Below are 25681 nucleotides of genomic sequence, written 5' to 3'. Positions count from 1 at the left end.
ATTCTTTAAATCATATTAATAATTAAATTTTTAAATAAATCATTTCATTAATTAAATATATATAAATTTTTTTAGCATTTTAAAATATTTAAATAATCTAATTTCACGTCCGGAAAAGTATAACTAAATAAGTCAAATTATTGTTAAATAAATTCATCAAAATATATAAATTTATTAAATTATTAATTATCAAAATTTAAAAATAATAATATTTATATTATTATTTATATATTATTGTTTATTAAATTAATATTTTAAATAATAATTATAGTTTTTATTTTGATAATATTGTGCATCGTGTGTGCGCGTGCGGAAGTATCCGAATCTGACCGACAGATTGCGAAAGCATTCACAAACAACAACCGTCGACCGTAAGTAAAACTTCTGTGAAATAATATTTTAACAAGTCAAAAAAAGATATTATTAAAAATATAAATATTACAATTATTTGAGCCAACGAAAATAGTAATAAGTGTTTAACGGTGATTGAATATTATTCAATAATATTTATTAGGTGTAATTGTGTGATATATTTGTGTGAATATTCGTGAAAAAGGGTGTGGAAATTATAAATTTTTATTATTATTATTATTTCTTTTTTGTTGAAAAAGCAAAAAAAAAAAGAAAAAAAAAAAAAAAGGTGGGCCAGAATATTCTCGAGGGTAGCTAGCTGCTTGTCTCGATTCCCTGTACGTCGTCGTTTTTATGCGTCATGTCGGGCGCATCTTCCATCTTCTCTTTTAATATAAAATTCTTTTTTTTTTTTACTTCTCATTGATGCCAATTTTTAATTGTCATTAAAATCAACACTCAATTTACATTGTTGAATCTAAAACTTGGATTTAATAATTTGAGTACTCCAATAATCCAGTAATCCAATTTGGTTTACTCATTTTTGTTTCTAGTTTTTTTTTTTCTTTTTTTTTTTGTCTTACGAGTTAATTTTGACGTTTTAATCGATCTGACTCTTGATGCCACTTAGCTATGGCTTCATAGTGCGTATTTTCCATTTTTTTTTTTTTTTTTTTTTTTTTCTTTCCCATTCATATTTCAATAATCAATTTTCTATTTTTAAATTCAATAATTAAATCTTGAGATTTAAGAAATTGAAAATTTTTGGAGTATATTGTTGTTTATTGATATTATTCGTGTTCATTTTGTTTTAAATAATTTATACGAGTTTTGATATTTTCATTGTTGAAAAATATTGTGCGTCTACCTGCTTATGACGCTCTTGAAAATTCCATTCTTCATGGTAACACATTTGCTTGATTTTTTTTTTATTTTTTGCAAAACCGGCTTTTTGCAATAAAATTTATCTGTTAAAAATTGTGAATTTATTTTTCATTGTCTTTGTTTTATTTAACAAAAATCACATAAAATTTTATTAAATTCTGAGTCAATATTTTTTTTACAAATGTCAGGATATATTTTTAAAATAAAAATATATATTATTTTTAAATTAAAAATATTTATTATTTATTATTTATTTATTATTAAAAGTTCAATAGTCATAACTCATACTCTAAAAATTAGCAGTAAATAAACAAAACAATTTTATATCTCATTAATATTTTTCTCTCAATTTTTGTAATCAATGAAAATAATAAATTTCAATATTATTAAAACGTTTTAAAAATATTAATTAGAAAATCATCTGTTTTTTTTTTTTTATTGATATAATTACGTCTTAATAAATTAACGACAATCAAACTCATTGTTTAGTGATTGTACCAAGTCTAATAACCCACATCCTTATCAACAATATTTGCTTTTTCATTATTAATTTATATTTATTTAATTTTTTATCATCAAGTATATAAAAAAAAAAATTAAATCTCATGCCATTGGAATCACGTTTTACATTGAACAAAAGGACTAAACCGGTTTTTTTCTTTTCTTATTTTTTATTTTACTTGGAATTTTTTAAAGAATAAGACCACCAAAAATCTCAATGACATTATAAAGTTTCTCTGGAAAAAAAAAAAGAAAAAAAAAATATCTCGTTTATCAATTATTGAATGAGCTTTAAAAATAAATTATTTATTGTTTTTATTTAACATTGACATGTAAATAAATAAATTTCATTGAAAAATTTAGTAGTATATTTAAAATTTAATTTTTCACGTGTAATATTTTTATTTTTATTTCATTAAATCATTATTAATAAAGCAAGTAATTACTTATTGTTATTATTTTTCTATTCATAAAGTTTGTTTCAATTTTATTAAAATATTTTTATTTAATTTCTAAACTTTCAAAATATTACACGTATACATTGTTGTTTCCCCACGAACTTTCATCAGCATTTGCATTGAATCAATAATAATTTAATGAAACAAAAAAAGATAAAATAACAATTCCTTTATTGTCATAGCTTTTTTGTCAATATTTTTTGTTGAAAAAATTATTACAAATAAATGAGGGGTTAATTGAAAATTATTATTAATTAACAAGATAAATAAACATTTTTTTTTTTTTCTTTATTAGCATGTGTTGACGTTGGTAGCACTGTATTCCCTCAAATGACGTGATATATTTAAAAAAAAAAAAATAAAAAACGAAAGAGGTCGTGTAACTCAAACAGAGACAGAATGATTAATAGTTATGAGCAACAATATTATAATGTTTTGCGTCATGATTTTTTATTTTATTTCTTTGTCTTAATTGCATCAATACTAAGAATTTTATTGCAAATATAGAAAACATTTACTTGAACTTTTTTAATCATGAAATTTGAGTAATTTTTAATATTTTAATTTTGTAAAAGATATATTATAAATAGCCATTATCAAAGTGCATTTAATTATTTTCAAATAATTGCATTATACTTAAAATTTTCCTGGCTTTTTTTTTATTTGATGACAGTAATTTGAATTAATTTAATATGCTGTTTATATTTGGATTATTTGGTTTTTTTCCAAGACTTTATTTGTATAATTGAATGTACAAAATAATCGTGATTTTTTTTTTTTCTATCTTACTTCAGACTTGACGTGTCTTGTCGATGTTTTACGTCAAGGTCGTATATTTGTTAAAGAAGCTGAACTTGGACTAAGACCAGCTCTGCCTTTTATTTATTTTTTTTTAATTTTGCCTTGTAATTTTTTACTCATTTAATTTTATCAAATTACTAGCTATATGACTATTGAAAAGACACTGATGATATTAAAATAATCCCTCCGGAATATCGTATTGAATATTAAAAAATTCCAAAACCGTATTTTTTACATATACATCAGAATAATGATTAAATATCTCTTGAATAATTCACGATAAAAAAAAAAGTAAATTCAAATATATTGATTCTCAAATTGTATATATAAAAAAAAAAAATATATATTCATTATTCAAAATTAGATTTGTAATATTTGAATTTTCATTTTAGAAACTAAATTAGGGTTCGTTGAACGCGTTCACATGATTTTGATCCTTTTAAAAAAAAAAAAAAAAAAAAGGGAAGAAAAATTTAGTATATAGGGGAGAAATAAGAAATATAATATGTACCCAGCATGCAGACAAATAAAATACGAAAGTGTGTATCCGAATGAAGGCAAATGGAGGGTCCGACCTCGACCGATCTGAGTCGAACGACCTCCATAACCGTGCAAAAGCCAAAGTCGAGCGACCTCCAACGCCCCGGTGTACGTTGATATATTAAATATTTTTTTTATTTTATATTTTTATATACATATATATTAAAAATGTACACTAAAGCTTTAGGTAAATGGCCAGGACGTCATCCAGTGGAGTCGTTGATCGTAACTCATTTGCGCGAATCGAAACGCGCACGTAGGTTCGTTGACCGTCTGACCATGAGCCGCGCCCTGAATGCACTTTATCATCATCACCATCATCATCATCATCATCATCACCACCTTTATTTTTATTATACATCATCATAATCATAATTTTAATATTTTCAAAAATTATCATTAACGCAGGCACAATCAATTTTCATAATAAAATTTGATGATGATGATCAAATCAATAATAAAATAATAGAAATATTTTAAAATTACAAGAGATAAATAATAATAATAATATAAAGAGTATATGTAGAAAGCGTACGAGAAATTATATTTATTTTTTTTAATTAAAAATTTATGATGAAAAAGTATGTGGGAAGATGATGATGATGGTTTTATTATTATTGAATTAAATTACATGAATATGTTGATTTTTATTTCTAAATAAAATACCTTGAATTAAAATGTGCATTGAATTAATTTAAGGGGACAAAAATAAAATGAAAAAAAAAATTGAATAATATATTATTATTAAGATAAATAAGTATACATGCACTTGGTTATAGTATATGGGTCAGGGTATGCATTTAATGATTATGACGATGTAATTAACAAGATAGAATAAAATTTTATGGTCTTTGATTATAACTTGTATTGCTCAATAATCAATATTTCTATATATTATATAAAAAATATTTTGATTATTATTTATTGTACATGTTTTACTAGTTGATATTGATTTTCTTCACTGATGATAATAATAATTGTATATTATTATTTTGTGTATTTCACAATAATTGTAATATTGAATTTGAGAATGATTTGTGAATTGTGAGTTTTGAATAGATGGATTCTTGTGTTGTGTTGCCATATTTTATTATTAAAAAACGCCTCCAGTATCCGGTGACAGGTGTGGCTCATGTGAAAGGAAACATCTTATACTATTAATATCATTAAAAAATTAATAATAATATATATATAAATTTAAATTATCAATAATACTAATAATATATTTTATTTTCAGATTACTATATACGAAGTTATTCTGTGTGCTGTGATTTATCATTAAGGGGGCCACTACACGCGCAACAACGGACAACCCCACAGGACCGGGGGGTGCTTCTCGTGTCTCGGGAGGAAGGTCAGGGTCCACAAAGTAACCTTGACTTAAAAAAAAAAAATATTCAATTCATTTCATATATCTATATATAAAAAAATAATAAATCATTTAATACAAAGACTTTTGTGTGTTCATAAAACAAAAAAAAAAAACAAAAAAAAAATAAATTTTACACCTGATTTGTTAATCAAAAAACGAGACTAAAAAGTTCGATGCCTTCCAGGGACGATAATCGCTCCCTATCCACTGAGCGACGCTGGATCCCTCCTTCAACTGTTAGACGCGATGCTTTCATCTCAGACAACCGAAATGATTTCATCTTCCGTAAGGTGCGGGGTATACTTAACAAGCTCACACCGGAAAAATTCGCAAAGCTGAGCGATGATCTGCTCAAAGTTGAGCTTAATTCCAATGTAATTCTAAAAGGTGTTATTTTATTGGTAAGTTTTAAATAATTAAATAATTATATAATTCATTATGCATAAATGTATTATGTATTTTTTTGCTTTTTAAATTTTAATTTTACAGATATTTGAAAAAGCTCTCGATGAACCAAAGTACAGTTCTATGTACGCACAGCTGTGCAAACGGCTGTCCGACGAAGCACCAAATTTTGAGCCACAAAAACCCCAAATACCTGGTCAAGAACCATTAAGTACATTTCGATTATTATTATTAAACAAGTGTAGAGCAGAATTTGAAAATCGTGCTAAAACAAATGAATTATTTGAAAGTAGAGATGATCTCGGTCCTGAAGATGAAGAACGCCGTCAATTGGCAAAACGTAAAATGTTGGGAAATATTAAATTCATCGGAGAACTTGGTAAATTGGAAATTGTATCATGTGCAATATTACATAAATGCATACAACAATTATTATCTGATAATAAAAAACGTGCTAAAGGACCGAGGGAAGAAAATAATATGGCAGAAGATATTGAATGTTTATGTCAAATTATGCGTACATGTGGTCGTATACTTGATTCGGAAAAAGGTAGGGATCTCATGGCTCAATATTTTAATCGTATGAGCTTACTTGCTGATCGCAGTGATTTACCTTTACGTATACGTTTTATGTTACGTGATGTTATTGAATTACGTAAAGATCGTTGGGTACCACGTAAAGCAACAAGTACAGAGGGCCCAATGCCAATTAATCAAGTACGTAATGATAACGATGATAATACAACAAGTCGTAATACAGGTGGCTATCATAATAATAGACGTGAAGATCGTTATGGTGGTAGTGACTTTTTACGTAAAATAACACGTCCTGGTATTGATATTGATATTGTTGGTAGTGGTATGCAATTATCATCACAATCACCATTTGGTGGTATGCCACATTTTAATCCAAATGGTTTTTCATCACAATCAAATACAAATTATGGACGTCATAATCAACGTAATCAAAGTGGTGGGGGTGGCAATGGAGGTGGTGGAGGAGGAGGAGGAGGAGGTGGTGGTGGCGGTGGTTATTATCAAAATCAAAATCGTCATCAAAATAATTATCAAAATAAACATAATCAACAACATAATTCACAACAAAATTATAATAATAATAATAACAATAACAACAATAATAATAACAATAATAATAATGGTAATAAAGATCAATTACGTTTTAATAAATCAAAAATGTTAATATCACATCCAGAAGAAGTGTCATTAAGACCACCAACAACATCAATGATGTTCAAACAAGCAAATATTAAATCAACAAATTTACCACTTAATAATGATTTATATCCTGGACGTAATAATGAATCACCATTATTAAGAGCATCAACAATTAAATCAGTACCACCAATGATGCATAAAGAAGTACCACCAGCAATTGTTATTAAACAAGGACCACTTGATAAACGTGATAAAGCACGTGCTGGTAAAGATAAAGGACCAACACGTGAAGAAATTGTTAAAAAAGTTAATACAATGATGGATGATTTTTCAGCTGATACTAATATTAATGATGCTATTACAATATTTAAAGATATTAAAATACCAGATAGATTTTTACGTCATGCTATTTATACAATATATTCAAATACATTAGAACGTGGTGATAGTGAACGTGAATTTGGTGTTAAATTTGTTGTTGAATTAAAAAAAGAAACAATTATAACAAATTTACAAATTCATGAAGGATGGAAAGAACTTGTATTAAGTATAAGTGATAAAGAAAGTACTGTACCATGTGTTGCATCACATGTTGCATCAATAACAGCTAAAGCAATTGTTAATGGTTTAATGCAATTACAAGATCTTGCATCTTTAACTGAAAATGGACAACATCATCCATTATTTTTATTAACATTACAATCATTAGCTAAAACACAAGGAAAAACAGCATTAACAAAAATATTTAATGATAGTAAAATTAATCTTATGAGCCAATTACCAGAAGCTGAAAAAACTAAAGATAGACTTGGTGAAATATTGGAAATACGTGAATTAACTTTCTTATATCCATTATTAAGAATTCAAGGTGATATGTGGAAACAATTGGAAAGTGATCCAAGTCCAAATACATTTTATAAATGGATCAAGGATAAATTAGATCCTGCACATTATACTGATCCATCATTTATTAATGCTCTTATGACAGTTCTTCTTAAATACATTACTCAGGTTAATATAATATAAAAATATATATTTTTTATTTTCATTATTTTTAATTACATTTATTTAATTTATTTATTTTTTTATTTTTTTGCTAAATAGGAAACTACTCTTGCACCTGGCATTGATACAACTGTTATACCGGATAAAGCTATTCAAGAAAAAGAACGTGCATTATTAGAAAAATATACACGTGTACTTGAGTCATTTTTAACAACTGTTGATGCTCAAGTAACTGCCGTTCATTCACTTCAAGTATTTTGTTTGTCGCATAATTTTCCAAAGGGAATGTTGCTACGTTGGTTCATTGCACTTTACGAGTTATCCACCATTGATGAAGATGCTTTTATCAAATGGAAAGAGGATGTTACTGATGCATATCCTGGCAAAGGAAAAGCCTTGTTCCAGGTAATATAATTTATTAAATATTACTTGATATAATTTATCAAAAAATTAATTAAATTTATCATTAATTATGTTATTAATATTGTTTAGGTAAACTGTTGGCTAACATGGCTTGAAGAAGCACCATCAGAAGAAGAAGAAGATGAAGAAGACAACTAATTTTGATTCTTGAAATTAATATTTATCAGAATCAATCATTCTAAATAATACGAAAAGAGAAATAAACTCAAATTATCATCAAATGAATTCTCAAGGACAATTTTTAAAAAAAATCTCCGGATTTCAAGAGTTTTTTTTATTTAATAAGTCTCTCTTTCGTTGTCTCTATTTAACAAAAAAAAAAATAATAAAAAAAAAAACAAAAAAAAAAAACAAAAAATTGAGAAAATAATAAAAAAAAAAAAGAAATCCATTAAAACAAAAAATTAAATTCAAGAGAAGAAAAGGAAAAGGTGAACAATTAACATCAGCAACGTCCTGCAAAAACGAGGGAAGGAAATGAAGACAAGAACAAGAAGAGGGTCAAGTACATGCTCAAATGACGTTGGAATTAAATAACAATTTGCTAATAATTTCATTGTGTGAAAATAAAAAACCGTAATAAGTTTTATTGATAAACCATGGTAGAGTAAAAAAAGAAAATATAAAACGTGAATGTTGTGTGTGATGAATGTAACATAAAGAAAAAAAAAAATAAAATATATATGTATATAAGAGCGTGAAAAGACAAGAGGACCCTCAAAAAACAGCAGGAAGTTTTTAACGTTTTAGATAATTACGAACATTCTAATCAATGATGAAAAAAAAAACGAAAATAAAAAAAAAATATATATATATATAACGTAACTAATGGAAATTCTAGCTCTTAGCTGAATTTTATAGGCCAAAAAAAAAAAAAAAATAGAAAAAAAGGAGAAGAGAAAAAAATATCTAGCCGACATTCGTAAAATGAAGAAAAGAAAATTTAATTTTGGTGAAAATATTTGTTGTGTAGTCCAAGTTTTGTCTTTGTGCTTGTCCCACCTCTTTTTTTTCTTCCTTTTTTTTTTTTTTTTTTTTTTTTCCCTCCTTTTTTATAAAAATGTTTATTGTCCGCGGGTGAAAACCGTGTAAACAAATAAACAAATAATATACACATTTGTCAGTGAATAAGTATGTCACTTAAAATCAATTATGAAGAATTATTCTTACAATGAAGTACCGACATTTCTTATATAAAAATAAAAAAATAAACATCAATAAAAATTGATTATATATTAATTATAAAAATAATAATATTAATCATTTAAAAAAATAAGTGTCAATGATCGAATTGAACTATGAAAAAATTCAATCAAACATTTACTAAATAAATTTTTTTTTTTTTTTTTGTTTTTTCGTAATTTAAATTTTTAATGATCAACTGACATCACATTTAAATAAAATTTTACATAACAATGATATTAAAAAAATGAAAAACCACAAACTTAGAAATAGTAAAAATAATTAAAACGTAAATAATCGTGAAAAAAAAAAAAATTCTTTAATAAATATTGTATTTGGTTTAATTTATTACAATCATCGTAAATTATAATCCTTGTTTTTTTTTTTAAACTATTTTTTGTTCATCATAATCCTTGTTATATTTCCCTGACTTGTCTTCTCTTTAAAATATTATTAATAATGACTCATTATTAATGAGAAGAATATACTCGAAATAATTAATAAAACATCAATAATATATCTTTGAGTCAACCTTCAGACCGGCTTGATTAGTTTTCCCAAAAAAAAAATAAGTGCAATAATTTAAATTTTTTTTATTACAAGTATTTTATTTTTATTACTTTTTTTTTCAATTATCATATCACAATTTTTTTTATTTCCATTTATGTCTTTTTTTAATTCTATGTAAACAATTAGCTGTAGTTTTTTTTGTTTTTTTAATTATTTTATAATAACTAGTTGTTTGAAAATTGAAAATTATTCATTTTCTTACAACAATAAAAAGCAAGACAATGATGTAAATAATTATTGATCACATAGGAATTCGGTTTTATCGCCGGACTGAAGAGTTTGTCAATAAAAAAAAAAAAATTTTTAAATAATAAATCCCGTGAGTGTGTCGACAATTATAAATGATAAAAGTGTGTAGGATAAAAAAAAAACAAAAAAAAAAAATCGAAAAACTTATAAATAAATTAAAAAAAAAAAAAAAGTGAAATTTAAGGACTTACTATCCTAAGAATAATTCTAGAATTTAATTTTTTTTGCTATTCGATTAATGTACATATTCTTTTATCCATAAATTTTTGTTCAAATTTTTTTTTTTATATTTAAAACTTCAAATTTTTACACCATAAAAAATCATTTATTGAATTTATATATTTTTTTTTTTTTTTTACAATAAAATTTGGATAAAAGAATATCCCTTGACGAATATGCTACCTTTTTTTTTCTTATCAACAACAAATAAAGCATTAATAATTCTTTTTTTTTAATTATCATAATTTTTATCACTGAAATTATTCAGTGACAATTAACAAGTATAATTTAATGATAAAAATAAAAATAAAATTCAATAATAATAATGAAAAATTAAAAAAAAAAAAAACGTAATTAACTTAGTTATTTGCACGTGACGTATTAAATTTATAGCAAGGAATTTGTAGTCTAATATTTAATGGCATAAATTTCGTATATAAAAATGTGTTTCGTGCTTATCGAATTTGTAATAATTATTCATTAAATTATATCCATTTTTTTCTTTTATATAAATTCAATGGCAAACCAATTCGTTAGACATCAATTGATATTTTTTTTCTTCAATAAATAAATTGTTAATTAATAATTGTGTAAATGAAAAACAGAAAAAAAAAATTACATATTATAAATTTTAAATTTTTCAAAAAATTGAACATACACGTTCAATTAAAAGGAGGATAAATATAAAATCAATTGACTATAAAAAAAAAAAAAATTTAATTATTGTAGAATAAAATATATCATTTAGAATATTATGTGACCGAATTTTTTTTTTAAATCAATAATTACCTGGTTTGTAAAAAAAAAAAAAATATAATTAATAAGCTTATACTAGAGCTTTATAAATTCAAAATACAAAAAAATTGAAAAATCATCAAAATAAAATATTTGTGGCATCATCACTTATATTGTTTGGTTGATTAAATAGACCCGTGATTTATAAAATTTACGTAAATAAATGAACCAACTTTTTACGATTAATTTTATTATAATAAAAAAAAAAGTGGGTCAAACAAAAAAAAATTAAATTTTTCCTTCTTGTAATACTCACGAAGGTTGTTTGTTAATGATTTTGCAATTTAAACATGACGATTTATTAAACGTCACATCTCAGAATAATAATAAAAAAAAAAAATAATAAGAAATCTTAAATTCTATCACACGTAATTGTAATCGTTATCTTTGTCAGCATCTGACTTCAATCTCATTCTATAAATTTATAAATTTTAAATAATATATATCAAGTACACTTGAAAAAATGTACATGTAAAAAACCGACAATGCAATATACGTACATGAAAAATTATTAAACTTACGAAAATGAAAATGAAAAAGAAAAAAAAGACATATTGAATTTTTAGCATTTCATTTGACTTGTAAAATTCACTGCCAATCCTCAGCAAAAATATTATTAATAATTATTATAAAAAAAAATATTTAATGTCAATTTTTTCAGCTTTTTTTTTTATTTCAATTATCTATATATACTTATTTATATAATTTAATTTTGAAAAGAAATTATATAATTAAATAAATAAAAAACATATAAACGAAATTTTTTAAAAAGATAATTACAATACTGTTTAAAAATAAAACAGTATATCAATTTAAAAAAAAAAAATATTATTAATCATTGTCAATTAATTAATTTGTAACAAATAATGCTGAAAAAAAAAATAATAATTGATATAATTAATGGTTTATTTAAACATACCTCAATTATTATTTTTAAATAATTAAAAAAAAATTTTTTTTCTTCTAAACAGTAAAATATATATTTGCATCTTTATTTAAAATAATTTGAAAAATGTGTGAGGGAGAGAAAGAGAGAGAGGATTAGATAATTAATAAATTAATTTAAATATTAAAATAATTAATATGACATTTGTCCAAATTAAATTTTTATTAAACACGATTTTTTTTTTTTTATTTTTTTTTTCGTTTTTTTTTTTTTTTTGTTATTTTTTGTTATTTTCTGTAACATCGAGGACGAATTAATAACATAAATAATTATTGATCAGTATCACTTTTAAAACGCTCAACAATGAAAATACAATTAAACACTGGAAGATATAAACTAATATTGTTTAATAATTGTTATTATTTAATTATAATTATGGGATGAGTAGCGGCAAGTCCCTCCTTAATCTTCCTTTTTTATTTCTACCAGTGCTTTTTTTTTTTCTTTATATATTTCACTCATTTAATCAGTACAATAATTGCTTTTGTATTATATTTCATACTTTATGCTTTTATTTATTTATTTTTGTTTACTATCTATCATTTTTGTTCACTCATTCTTTTTTGTATTTTAATATTTATCATCCAATAGCTTTGACATTATTTAATTTAGATTCTTTCACACAATTAACACACTGTGTTCTCACGATATTTTAGAATATCTCATTTATTTATTTTTCAAATCTAGTCTACGTGCAATATTCAAAGCATGTGTTATGTACATTACACGCTCACTATGTCCTTTCATTTTTTTATATTTTTAATTTATATATAACATTTTTTTTTTTGTTCCTCCATTAAAATGTAGTTTAGGACAAATTGATTCCCATGAATTTTTGATATTTTGTCCAAATAAATTTCCATTAAATTTTACAATCAAGATCTTGACATTTTTAGAATGATTTAAAAAGCTTCTTTAACTATTTGTACCTGTGATGATATAGACACATTTTTAAAGAATCATTATGCCGCTGATATGCCAAATTGTTTATGAAATAATAAACAATTTTATTTATATTATTTGATCGTTTAAAAATGTGTCTATATGTTGAGCTTGATGATGTCAAGGTAATAATGGATACTGCCACTGATAATAAAGTAAAGTGGGGGACTTGATAACTCTTATCCTTGATTAAAAATAAATAAAAAAAAGAACCTTTTTATTTTTTTTGTTTTTTGTATTCGTCGCTTTAATTAAGTTTAAACAAAAAATTAACAAAATAATTTTTAAGTATATATTGACAACAACAAATTCAATTAATCAGACAGAAAAAATTGTCAGCTCCCAAACAATAAATCCTGTGGATTTGAATTGTATCTGATTTATTCCTCGACATTACAAAAAAAGAAAAGAAAAACATAATTTGAAAATAGAAAACAAATTATAATTGAATAACAAAAATTTAAAAAAAAAAAAAAAGAAATGACAAAAAAAAAAAAGAAACTGTATAGGAGTTGAGATCATTATTTGTCCCCCGCTTGGTCTTTACTCAACAAAATTATGGAATGTACAAATTGTTACACATTTTTTTTTTTCTTATTTTTTAAAACATTATTATTCGCCTCACAAAATTCATTATTTTTTTTATTTTTCAATTTTTTCATTAATGAAGATTATCCTCAATTCTGTACTAGCATTCACCCATGTATTCTTCATCTTTTTTTTTTTTTTTTTATTTGTTTTTATAATTTTTTTTTTTAATATATATTTTGTTTTTTTTTTTTAAACTATATGTTAATAATATTTAAAGATCTCTGAATACGCATTTTGTTGATAATTGAGACATTTGATAACTGGCCTGTGTCATCAGCCTCGTTGACGTACGCATATTGATTTTTTTTTTTTTTTTATAATTTTAAACGCTGTTTATTTATTATTCAATTTTTTTTTTTCACAAAGCACAAAATAAAAATCTGTTGCATTTGAGTGTTATCCAAGCGTTTCAGCAACTTTCAAAAAAAAAATTGACTTAATACTATCGTGTACTCTCACAATTAATATTCGTTTAATATTCTTTTTTCTTTTATCCATTCATTTATTATTTTGTTTGTTTTTTTTTTTTCTCTAAAATAACCTTGCAAAGTTCCCGCCTTCGGAAATACAAATTAACTGTTTTTTTTTTTTTTTTATTTTTTAAAATTATATTTTTTTTATTCTTTGCTATACAACATTGTTGTTCTTTATGTTGTTTTTTTTATGTTCATAATAATAATTGTGCTAAAATTTTTTTGTTATTCTTTTTATTAATTATATAATAGAACTGTATTTATTTTTCTGTTTCTTAAACTTGATTTTTTTTTTTTTTTTAACTTTATACACTGAGTAGAGCCGATTAATTTATTTGATAAATTTATGTCAAACTATACTACAAATGATTACTATACAATGAAAGAAGGTAGATTATTATTATTATATTTTTTTTCTTAAGAGAATTTTGACAGGTGGATTCGTTTATATAATTTTATGTGCTCATCATTTTTTTTTCTGTGTACATATGCCTGATCGACTGTTATTTTTTTCTGTACGATTTTATATTATTAATAATAATTTAAATATATCCAACGTTTATTTGCCGATTGTATTATATTAACAATCACAATTACTTGTTGTCCTTTTTCGAAAAAAAAAGACAAATTAATCGAGTTTTTATCACGTTGAATACTATTTAAATTGAAATAATGGTTCAAGTGCAATTCTAAATTTCGGAATTTTATTTTTTCTTTATAAATAATATAATTCTTGTTTTGTTTTTTGTTTTTTTTTTTTTTATTAATCAATGATAAAAATGTATATTTATTTTATTTATTGAAGTATAATCATTATTATTTGTTTTTTTTTTTATTTTAGAGATTACTGATTTGTATAACTGAATTTAATATATTTGTAATTTTAGCTGATGGTTTTGCGGTTTTATTATTTAAATAATTTTTGCATGTTTTTTTTCATATTTAATTATTATTATTATTTAAAAATTTATTTGAATCGATGACAACTTGATGAATTTAATTGGTCTAATTTTTGGTGAAAAGGAAGATAGCAACGATGAGACCGTAAAGACCCAATACTTCAGCAAAAATAAGTATGAGAATCATACCAACAAAAAGTCTTGGTTGTTGGGCTGTTCCTCTTACACCAGCATCACCAACAATTCCAATAGCAAAACCAGCAGCAAGACCAGAAAAGCCAACAGCTAATCCAGCACCAAGATGACAGAAACCCCTGATGAATTAAATATAAATTTGATTAGTTGAGTATATAAAAAAAAAAATCAAACAAACAAACAAATTATTATTAATCTATTGTTGTTTTTTTGTGTTATTTTAGTTTGAGCTTACTTGAAAAGTGTATATTTTGATGGTTCTTCAATAGCAGTACAAATCAGTACAGCAACAACCAAACCATAAATGGCAATAATACCAGCCATGACAACAGGGATGATTGATTTCATGATAAGCTCAGGTCTCATGACTGACATGGCAGCAATACCTGTACCAGATTTAGCAGTACCATATGCTGCTCCAAGAGCTAAAATAACAAAAGTAAATATGTAAGTAAAAAAAAAAATTATTATTATTTTTAAAATTATCTATTTGAACAACGCCTCAATTATGTAATCATATTGAGAATTTTTAAAAGCTGTCTTAAATATTAAAATAAAAATATTTTTATTTTTAAAACACACACAAACATTATATTTTTAAATTTATTAAATTTTTTATTATTATCATTTACAAGTGGATTATTTATTTCTTGATAATATTATATATTATTGATTGATGATATTTCTATCACAATTAAAAACTGATAAACAAAAAAAAAAAAAAATATCATTGGGATAAAGAAAATAAATGAAAATTTTAAGAAATAAATATTACAGTTAATGAAAAATAATATAATATTATATTATCCCCACCAAGTATATCTTCACGTGGCTGTGTATTGATCAGCTGGTTTTTTTTTTTTGCTAAATAATTTTCTTATTTTTACTATTCATGATTAAAGTATTAATTATTATTTGTTTTTGTATAATTTTCATGGTTACTTGTATAGAAACAATTAAATAATAAGAAAATATAATTTCAGATAAAATTTAATAAACAAAATTATGCCTGGGCCCATCCCAATAATTGAGTCACATGCGGCTCACGTTGGCAGTCACATGACAATATCATGCAAGAGCATGTTACGGGGGCGTGGCACGCAACAATTTAATCGACAGATAAGTTTTTTTTATTTTTCTAAAATATAAAATGCATTGGAAATATTGAATTCTTAATCTTTCGTCTATAAGTGTGTGGATTTTTTTTTTTTTCCAATTTCTATTGGCAAGGTACCAGGTGTAGTGTGTGCATGTGTTGGTCAAGTAGACGATGCGCAGATGAGACAAGCGCGTTGTGATGAATTTTCCAAGTTTTACTTGCTGGCCCATTTGGCCCTCGATCAAAATTTTACTTTGCGTCCCGGTCTAAAATATATATATGTATTTATTTTATTTCATTTTCCCCAATTTTTTGTATACAAAATTAAACACATGTTTATTTTTTTTTTCTTGGATTTTTCTCTTCTAATTCTCATGTATGATTTGAATATTAAATTAAACAATTGTCCATTAATGCTTGAAGAAACTTGTTAACCCAAAAGCATGCTATCTCGTCGGTGAAAAGGGATTCGTATTGATTTTTAACAGAGACGCGAATAAAGGGAATATCGTCGCGCGCCACGAATTCATCGTCTTGTAATCATCGATCGTCGTAAAGTAAAAAAAAAATAAATAAATAAAATAATGAAAATGCATATATTCTTCTTGAAGATGTTATGAGAATCAATAGAAAATTGATTTATTAAATTACAAAAATTCATTGAATATTATTATTATTATTTATGGACTATAGAGATCGAGGTCAGCGTTACGAAATAAATGGGGAGTTTCACTTGTGTCCTGTGATCAAATTTTTATCATACAATCAATCATAATAAAATTATTATTAATTAAAAAATATATCATTTATATATTTATAAATTTTGGAGTATTTAAAAGTTTTGGTAGCCATAGATTTTACGCTTGACAAGACAAGGACAACAACATTCAAGCAAATTAATCCTAAATTGAATCAAATAAAAAGAAAAAAAAATAATCATAACAGAGATAGGATATCATAATCACGAGATGGCGCATTTGCAATTAATATATTGTCAATTATTGAAAAAATTTATATAAATAAATAAAAATATATTCAAGAAATATTATCGATTTTATGAGTAACCAGTTAGATTGTTAGAAAAAAGAAAAGGACAAACTTAGAAAAAAAAAAGAAGAAAAATAATGAAAAGTATAAAACGTGTAAAATAATTTGAGGCGACATTCCGTGTATCAAGAAAATGGCGTTTTGGTCAAGGATGAGCACCATTGCAGCAGTTGATTAAAAGAAAAAAAAAAAAAAACCTCCCCACCACAATGACAATATGATTGCTGTGAAAAATCACAAATTGCTCCAAGAAAAAAATAAATAAAAATTAATTTATGTATACTACTTTTATGAACAAAAAAAAAAAATAGACAATATATTAAATGAGGGAAAAAAAAATGGAGAATATACAAGTCCATCTATTATAACAGATGAATATAAAACTTACCGGAAAAAATGATGGCAGAGGCGGCGCCCATAACACCAAAAAATGGTCCGTAGACAGGATTTTCAACAGCAAGTTCAGCCATTTTAAATGATTATATTAATATATTAAATAAATTAATAAATGAATTTATTAAAAACACTTATGTTTTTAAGGTGAGTTAAAATAATGAGACTTGGGTTGGTGGTTATTCCAATTGTCGCGCACTCACTAAACTAGTGACTCGATGGCTCTGTCAATTGAGGGCCTACTGAGTTGGTTGTACAGTGGCGGCAAGTCATGTGATTAATGACGAGGAACATTGATATTAAATTTAAACGCAACCAAATACCTCCAATGGTCTCGTGATCAGATTATATTGTATTGGTTGTTTTTATTGGTCAATATGATTTGTCTTTAAGGTGTTGGACCAATGAAAAAAAACCTTTTATTTTTAATAAAAAATGACGTCAAAAATTTAAATGCTTCTTTGGTTTAACAACAGATAGCACTGTTTTGGTTTTTATCATTAACTTCCGCTACCGAATAGAGACCGCGTGACTAATAAAAAATATATTTTTTTAATTTATAATTTTTAATTATTAAAATTATTAAGATATAATCATGAAATATAGATATTTTAAGAATAATTTGTAATTATTAAGTATTTTATTGAAATGTTTTTCTTTTTATTTTTTAAATTTTTAAATATTTTTTTTTGACTTAATTCAACGCCCAGATTTTATGATAAGAGGCTTATATTTTAAACGCAACCATAATCTTCTAAATAGGATATATATATTTTGTAAATAATATTTTTTAATTATATATAAAATTATATTATTAATTAATAATTGTTTATTTATTTTTAATTTTTAATATTTGTTTTTTTTTTTCATTTTAATTATTGTTTAAATGAGAATATTGGTGGGTTGGGCGCGTTTCTAACTCGTGACTTTTAATTTATTTATATTTGGAATTATCATTATTTCGTTTATTAATTTGAGGTAAAAACAAATGGAAATTTTATTTTTACATTCAATAAGTTTATTTTATCAGGATTTTTATTTTAAAAATTTTGATAAACTTATTGATAAGGATTTATGTTAGAAATGTCTTTTGCGTTTTATATTTTTTCGATTATTTTGGCTTTTGGAAAAATAATTAACTAAATGTTAAATGATAAACAAATATAGCCGTAAGCAAATAGAAAAAAAAAAAAAACCCAATTCTGAGGAGAGAGTGATAGAGCTTATATTTTATTTTTTTTATTTTTCTTATCTTTAACTTATTATGTGGCTAATCGGAATCAGCTAAAAATAAATGACATTTTAAAAAAATTGAAGAAAAAGAAAAATATATATGACTAATTGAAACAAAAAATAAATGATTTACGTGTTTGTTTATCATAAAAAAAATTAATAATAATAATTAATGAGAACAATTCGTTATATCACATAAATATATTCAAAATTTTAAGCGCGATTTTAATTGAAGGTAACTACAGATTTTATTTCTCTACTTTACCAATAAACATTTTCTAAAAAAAAAAACAACTACGCCACTGTTCCCGTCGAGACCTCTCTCTAGAGTCGAGACATCATCTTGGATCTAGCGGTTTTCAAAAAACGTGGCATGATATGATCAAGCATTGCCTTTAATAATAAAATAAATAAAAATAACAACACAACAAGTGTGTTTAGTGTTTATAATTAATCATGAAGTTTTCATACAAGGTAAGAATTCATTTATTATTATTTAAAACTTTATATTGTCATAAATTTTATTAGACTTGTTTATAAATTAGTTAGTGTTTATAATCAACAAAATCTCCATAACCTCTATTCAACTTGATAATTTAACTTGATTAATTTTCTATATAATAATTTAATAAACAATATAATAATTATATAATATTTATTTATATTTGCAGTTTAGTAATTTACTTGGTACTGTTTATGTCAAAGGAGATTTATTATTTTCCCCTGATGGAACATCTGTAATAAGTCCAGTGGGTAATCGTATCACAATTTATGATTTAAAAAATAATAAATCAACAACATTACCAGTTGAAAGTCGATTTAACTATAATGCAATTGATTTATCACCAAATGGAAATGTTCTTGTTGCTATCAATGAAGAGGGTGATGCTCATATTATCAGTATGATTAGCAGAATGATAATTCATTCATACAGATTTAAAAAACCTGTATGTTGTGTTAAATTTTCACCAGATGGAAAACACTTTGCTATTTGTAAAGAAAATAGAGGTAAATAATATATTTAAATTAAAAAAATTAAATAAATTTATTATTATTATTTGTATTATTAATAATCTTTATTTATTTAATTTACAGTATTTGTATATAATGCTCCATGTTTGGAAAGTGGAAATTTTAATCCATTTATAATGGAAAGAGTATTTAGTGGTGCAATAGATGACACAACAAATATTTGTTGGTCATTTGATTCAAAATTTTTAGCAGTCGGTTCAAAAGATACATCAACAAAATTATATAGTCTTGAAAAATATAAAAATTTTCGTCATTGTAATTTAGGTGGTCATTCTGATGAAATAGTATCATGTTTTTTTGAAAAAAAAACATATGATATATCAACATTAAGTAGAAATGGACAATTATGTATTTGGGAATGTTCAATTAATCCAGATGATCTTGTTATTAATGAACCATCTATAAAACGTGTAAAAAATAACAATAACAACAATGATAATGGTGATGAATCTGAGGATGATGTTGATATTGATAATGCTGTTGAAAAAACTGAAAAAGAAAATGCTAAAATGACAAAAAATAAAATGGAAAAAACTGATGATGGTGATGATGATACTGCTGATGATAAAAAAAATAAAAGTAAAAGATTAATATTTAAAAAATTAGCAAGACATTATTTAGCTGATGAACCAAGAAAACAAGATAGAGCAGCAATTTTAACAGCAGCAGCTTATCATACAGATACAAAAATACTTGTAACTGGTTTTAGTAATGGTTGTTTTTATCTTCATGAACTCCCAGAAGTTAATATGATACATTCATTAAGTATATCAAATCAGTGTATATCATCAATTGCATTAAATTCAACTGGTGATTGGATTGCCCTTGGTTGCTCAAAACTTGGACAACTTTTAGTTTGGGAATGGCAAAGTGAAACATATGCAATGAAACAACAAGGTCATAGTAATAATATGAATAGTCTTGCATATAGTCCAGATGGTTTATTTTTAATAACTGGTGGTGATGATGGAAAAGTTAAACTTTGGAATACATTAAGTGGTTTTTGTACAATAACATTTTCTGAGCATACATCAGGAATATCAGCAGTATTATTCAGTCATAATAGAAAATTTATTGTATCAGCATCACTTGATGGTACAGCAAGAGCATATGATTTAACAAGATATCGTAATTTTAAAACTTATACATCACCAAAACCAGTACAATTTTCATGCTTAGCATTGGATTCAAGTGATGAATTTCTTGCTGCTGGTGGACAAGATTTTTTTGATATTTATTTATGGTCAATTAAACTTGGTACATTATTAGAAGTATTAAGTGGACATGAAGGACCAGTTGTTAGTTTATCATTTAGTCCAAGTCCTTCAAGTACAAGTCTTGCATCAGTATCATGGGATAAAACATTAAAATTATGGAATGCAATTGAAAATGGTTCAGATCATGAAACATTAAAATTAACATCTGATGGTCTTTGTGTTGTTTATAGACCAGATGGTAATGAAGTTGCTGTATCAACATTAGATGGACAAATATCATTTTTTGATGTTAAAACATCAATACAAATTTCAAGTATTGAAGGACGTAAAGATTTAGGTAGTGGAAGATCAGATACTGATTTAATAACAGCTAAAAAAAATTTAGAAGGTAAAGCATTTACAACACTTTGTTATTCAGCTGATGGTAATTGTATTATTGCTGGTGGACATTCAAAAAATATATGTATTTATAATATAACAGAATCAGTGTTGGTTAAAAAATTTGAAATAACACAAAATAGATCATTTGATGCTGTTGATGATTTTATAAATAGACGTAAAATGACAGAATTTGGTAATATAGCATTAATTGAAGAACGTGAAGCAAATGAAGGTGGTAAAGTATCAATAAGAGTACCTGGTGCTAGAAAAGGTGATATGGCTAGTAGAAACTTTAAGCCAGAAATACGTGTTTATAGTTTACAATTTTCACCAACTGGACAATCATTTGCAGCAACAACAACTGAAGGTTTATCAATATATTCACTTGATGTTGGTTTAGTATTTGATCCATTTGAACTTGATATTGGTGTTACACCAGAAACAGTTAAAAATACACTTAATAATAAAGATTATGCTAAAGCATTAATGATGTCAATTAAATTAAATGAAAAAGATTTAATAAGATATGTCATTGAAAATATACCACATATTGATATTGAATTAACTGTTAATAGTATGTCACTTGTTTATATTGAAAGATTGTTAAAATTTATTGCAACAGAAATGGAAAAAACAAAACACATACATTTTTATTTAATATGGATTGAAAATATATTTATTAAACAAGGACACAATATTAATTCTGCATTACAAATGCCAGTATTACTTAATTTACAAAAAAATATGCAACAAAAATATGATGATTTAAGTAAAATTTGTGATTTTAATCAGTATACTATGGATTTTATTAAAAATACTGCTCAAATGAAATCAAAAAAACTCATTCAAGACAGCCAAGATGATAGTGATGATGAATTTATTGAACAAATGGATATTGATAATTGATTTTTTTATTGATATTAATAATAATTAACAATGAAATAAATTGTTGTTTTTGTTTTTTTTTTATTTTTCATCTTATTATTTTGCCATATTTATTTTGATGATTTTTATTTTTTAATACAACAATTGGCCAATAAAGTAATACAAAAAAAAGAAATAATGTTGGAAATATAATTCTACTGTAACGATCAATTTTTTTTTATATTGGATTTCTTTCCATACACGATAATCTCTAAAATATTTAAATATTTAAATATTCAAATATTTCAAATAAATATAAATAATAAAATTACCGCAGTTAAATGACGTTGATAGTTAACTGATTGTTGACATCTCAAGTCCATAACCTTGACCACGATAAATTCACCAAGAGACGTAAATACAAAAATCATACATCCTGCCATCCATAGATCAAGTGCCTGAACGAATTTTTAATTTAATAATTAACATCAAGTCAAAAAACAAATTAAATAATAATAAAAATAATAAGATTAATATTTATATTAATTTTTTTTTAAAAAAATCACAAGTAGAAATCAAAAATTAACATGATATTTCGTAATAATAATTTCTAGCCTTTGGCTTATCACGTGATAAATAATAACTTACTTTCACATAAGCAACTGGTGGTATATCTGTTTTAAGACTAGTAAACATTGTAACAAGAGTAAGCATACTTGTTACAAGCAATGTCACACGTCCTGGTATTGCATCAAGACCAAGCCAAAATTAAAACCATGATAACAATTTTAATTCTGGATTAACAGTAACACCACTATGACCCCAACGAAGACGTAATTTTTTACTACTGTGTTAAACTTTTATTTGTTTTTTTTTTTTTTATTATTTTATTATTTATATAAATTATAATTTACTTACAACTTTCAATGTAAATAGAGCATATTTGTATGTCCATTGGGTAAAGTTAAAATTCCATTTGACAAGCGACAATTGCATGCATTCTTGCAAAATATCAAACTGTTTTATTTTTGAAAAGCATGACTGATGAAAATTTATGTGTTAATGTTTCGATCTCTGTATAAATATATATATTTATATTTATGCAATTTTCAATTCTTAAAATATTTTTTTTATCATTCTAATGATAATATATGTAAAAAAAAATTATTTAAAAAAAGAATAACTTAACTTTTGAATTTAAAAAATATGGATCTGGCTGCCAAAGTTTTTCATAAAATTCTAATGGAAGTATTACATAATCATCATCTTTTTCAAATATAACATCAGTTATTATTAATCGTGATTCTGTCCAGCTTTGACATATAAAATGATCAATTCTAAAATTTTTTTTTTAAATATTAAACATCAATATTTTATTGTTAAATGAATTTAGATGAATATTTAAATTTACCGGAAATCCATATCTTCAACATTTATTGAATTAATGTCAACGACAAAAAGTGTAAAATCAACAACAACTGGCTTACCTCTTGACAAAGATGGTCGAATTTCTTTTTTTAAAAATGAAAAAAATATAAATACATTATCATCAATACAATCGAACGATAATTTCAAATAAAAAAAAATTAAAAGAAAAATAAATCAAACCTTTGACGTAGTTTTCGGGTAATCTTGGACCATTTGGTAAATTATTTTTTTTATTCTCACCATCTAAGAAACTTGAAAAATGTATTTAAAAAAAAAGCCATTAATACAAGTTTATGAATAATTTATAAATATTTGATAATAAATCTAATTTATTATACAGAATATTTAAAAAATAAAAAAACTCACAGAGTTGATGACTAAACTTGTAAAAATAAATTAAGTATAAATAAAAAATTAAAATCATTTCGATAAATCCACATCATTGCAAGTGCATCAGCAAAAATAAAATGACAACGTCTTTTTTAAAAAACCGGAAAAGATAATATGCATATAAAAAAAATAATAATAATTCAAGATCAACACATGTGCTTGTCAATCAATCAATGAACAAAATAGCATTTAGCCACAATCATACTCAATTGTTGTGTCATTTTATTTAATTTTATCAGCAACTTTTTCATCAATTAGTTCTAATATAATTTTTTATTATTTTTAAATTACATCTCATTTTGTCAACGTTATTATTAACATTGAATTTTTTTTTTTTTTATTAACATCATTAAAAATTAATTGAAAATTTACAACAGTTATAATTAATATAATTTTAAATTTAGTTTTGCTTTTTTATTTATTTATTTGTAATGAAAAAAAATAAATAAGGAAGTAGATAGGAATTAAATTTGTGACCTTGATTGATAAACAAAAGGAAGAGTTTTCGAATAACATATTTAAAAAAAAAAAATAAGACAAAATTTTTGAATAAAAAAATAAGATGAGAACGGTACCAGTTTTCTCGATCATTTCATGATCTCAAATCGTTGACCTCAATCCTTCTTGACCTCATTATGGATTTTAATCGTGTTCGTTTCACCAGTATTCAATATCATTTAAAATTTTCAAGGGTTTCATTTCCAATTACATAAAAAATATTCAACTTTTAAAACATATTAACACTTAAATTAATTTTAAACATTCTTCAATGACTAATGACATTTTTTTTTCTCTTTTTTTCATTAACATCAATGGGTTTTTTTTTTTTTATTTAATTCCTAACACTCGAGACAACTCGATGACCCACTAAATATATTTAAAAATATTCATGTTTGATTTTTTTTTTTTAATATTTCATACATTTTTTAATTCTTGGAAAATTGTTTTATTCAATTATTATTCATTTTTTTATTTTCTCCTACGTAATATACAAAGTATTTATAAATTATTACATATTCAATTCTCTAGATAGTGTGAATTTTAAATTATCATTTTTTTTTTTTTTTTTTTTTTTTAACAAACAAAAATTAATTATTTAGTATTCAACATATGAAAAAATAAAATACCATGTTGAAATATTTTATCATACATATATATAATTTTTTTTTTTTTTGTTTATTTAACTATATGCAAAATAATTTTTTTTTTATTTTTCTTTATTGTTTTTTTTTTTTAAACAAAAAGATACTGTTTTTTTTTTTTTCTTTTGCAAATTTTTTAAATGAATGAATAATGATAAATAAAATAAATAAAAAAAAATTCAAATGTACTTACTCAAACTGTCGAAATAAACAGTTATCTACCATGATTTTACAATCGTCATAATAAAAATTTATGTTTTTTTTTTTATTTTTTAATAAATAATTATTAAAAGTTTTTACAACATGCAATAAACGCATCAGTAAGTGTCATCAAGAACTTTTACCATCAGTGAATAGAAAACAATAAAAAAAAAAAAAAAATGACAGTAACGTCATTAGGTCATTAGTGCTGAGTCTCTAATTTAACCATCTGACACATCAACAATAATATATAAATTAATAACAATAATAAAAAAT

General features: G+C 24.0%; 4 protein-coding genes across 7 annotated transcripts; 2 read left to right on the top strand and 2 right to left on the bottom strand.

Annotated features, from left to right (window-relative positions):
• The first annotated feature begins 248 nt into the window (after positions 1-248).
• Positions 249-13547, top strand: LOC122854686 (eukaryotic translation initiation factor 4 gamma 2). 4 transcript variants are annotated; one of them, XM_044155604.1, is made up of 6 exons: positions 249-371; positions 4774-4890; positions 5093-5309; positions 5398-7500; positions 7594-7899; positions 7987-13547. In XM_044155604.1, exons 4-6 carry the CDS (start codon positions 5437-5439, stop codon positions 8053-8055), a joined length of 2439 nt encoding a protein of 812 aa, XP_044011539.1. In that variant the 5' UTR covers positions 249-371; positions 4774-4890; positions 5093-5309; positions 5398-5436; the 3' UTR covers positions 8056-13547. The 4 variants fall into 4 exon arrangements, with proteins under 4 accessions (XP_044011539.1, XP_044011557.1, XP_044011548.1 ...); XM_044155622.1 differs by having other exon boundaries at positions 369-482; XM_044155613.1 differs by lacking the exon at positions 249-371 and adding an exon at positions 450-557.
• LOC122854703 (V-type proton ATPase 16 kDa proteolipid subunit) lies at positions 8343-17791 on the bottom strand. Its single transcript, XM_044155636.1, has 3 exons — positions 17513-17791; positions 15214-15403; positions 8343-15097 (listed from the first exon to the last, which is right to left on the bottom strand). Exons 1-3 carry the CDS (start codon positions 17592-17594, stop codon positions 14890-14892), a joined length of 480 nt encoding a protein of 159 aa, XP_044011571.1. The 5' UTR covers positions 17595-17791; the 3' UTR covers positions 8343-14889.
• A 1129-nt stretch (positions 17792-18920) lies between these two features.
• LOC122854675 (periodic tryptophan protein 2 homolog) lies at positions 18921-22349 on the top strand. The gene is made up of 3 exons (XM_044155583.1): positions 18921-19224; positions 19422-19758; positions 19846-22349. Exons 1-3 carry the CDS (start codon positions 19207-19209, stop codon positions 22284-22286), a joined length of 2796 nt encoding a protein of 931 aa, XP_044011518.1. The 5' UTR covers positions 18921-19206; the 3' UTR covers positions 22287-22349.
• On the bottom strand, positions 22347-25429 carry LOC122860863 (glycine receptor subunit beta-type 4). Its single transcript, XM_044164900.1, is given in 8 exon segments — positions 22347-22515; positions 22577-22702; positions 22893-23101; positions 23163-23323; positions 23432-23581; positions 23656-23755; positions 23853-23923; positions 25398-25429. Coding segments are annotated over 8 exon segments (1011 nt in total). The 3' UTR covers positions 22347-22353.
• Between the last annotated feature and the right edge of the window lie 252 nt (positions 25430-25681).

Source organism: Aphidius gifuensis, linkage group LG1 (genome assembly GCF_014905175.1).
Source record: "Aphidius gifuensis isolate YNYX2018 linkage group LG1, ASM1490517v1, whole genome shotgun sequence".
NCBI lineage: Eukaryota > Metazoa > Arthropoda > Insecta > Hymenoptera > Braconidae > Aphidius > Aphidius gifuensis.
Note: the sequence above shows the minus strand (reverse complement) of the source record. Positions and strands in the feature narration are given on the sequence as shown.

What these genes read in the sequence shown, in the direction of transcription:
- LOC122854686 (XM_044155595.1), top strand. Translation starts at nt 5,082, where the DNA reads ATGCCTTCCAGGGACGATAATCGCTCCCTATCCACTGAGCGACGCTGG. An exon ending in TTCTTAAATACATTACTCAG is followed by an intron (nt 7,501 to 7,593) that starts GTTAATATAATA and finishes TTTGCTAAATAG; the next exon opens with GAAACTACTCTTGCACCTGG. An exon ending in AAGGAAAAGCCTTGTTCCAG is followed by an intron (nt 7,900 to 7,986) that starts GTAATATAATTT and finishes AATATTGTTTAG; the next exon opens with GTAAACTGTTGGCTAACATG.
- LOC122854703 (XM_044155636.1), bottom strand. Translation starts at nt 17,594, where the DNA reads ATGGCTGAACTTGCTGTTGAAAATCCTGTCTACGGACCATTTTTTGGT. An exon ending in CTCTGCCATCATTTTTTCCG is followed by an intron (nt 15,404 to 17,512) that starts GTAAGTTTTATA and finishes TTGTTATTTTAG; the next exon opens with CTCTTGGAGCAGCATATGGT. An exon ending in TCAAAATATACACTTTTCAA is followed by an intron (nt 15,098 to 15,213) that starts GTAAGCTCAAAC and finishes TTAATTCATCAG; the next exon opens with GGGTTTCTGTCATCTTGGTG.
- LOC122854675 (XM_044155583.1), top strand. An exon ending in TATTTGTAAAGAAAATAGAG is followed by an intron (nt 19,759 to 19,845) that starts GTAAATAATATA and finishes TTTAATTTACAG; the next exon opens with TATTTGTATATAATGCTCCA.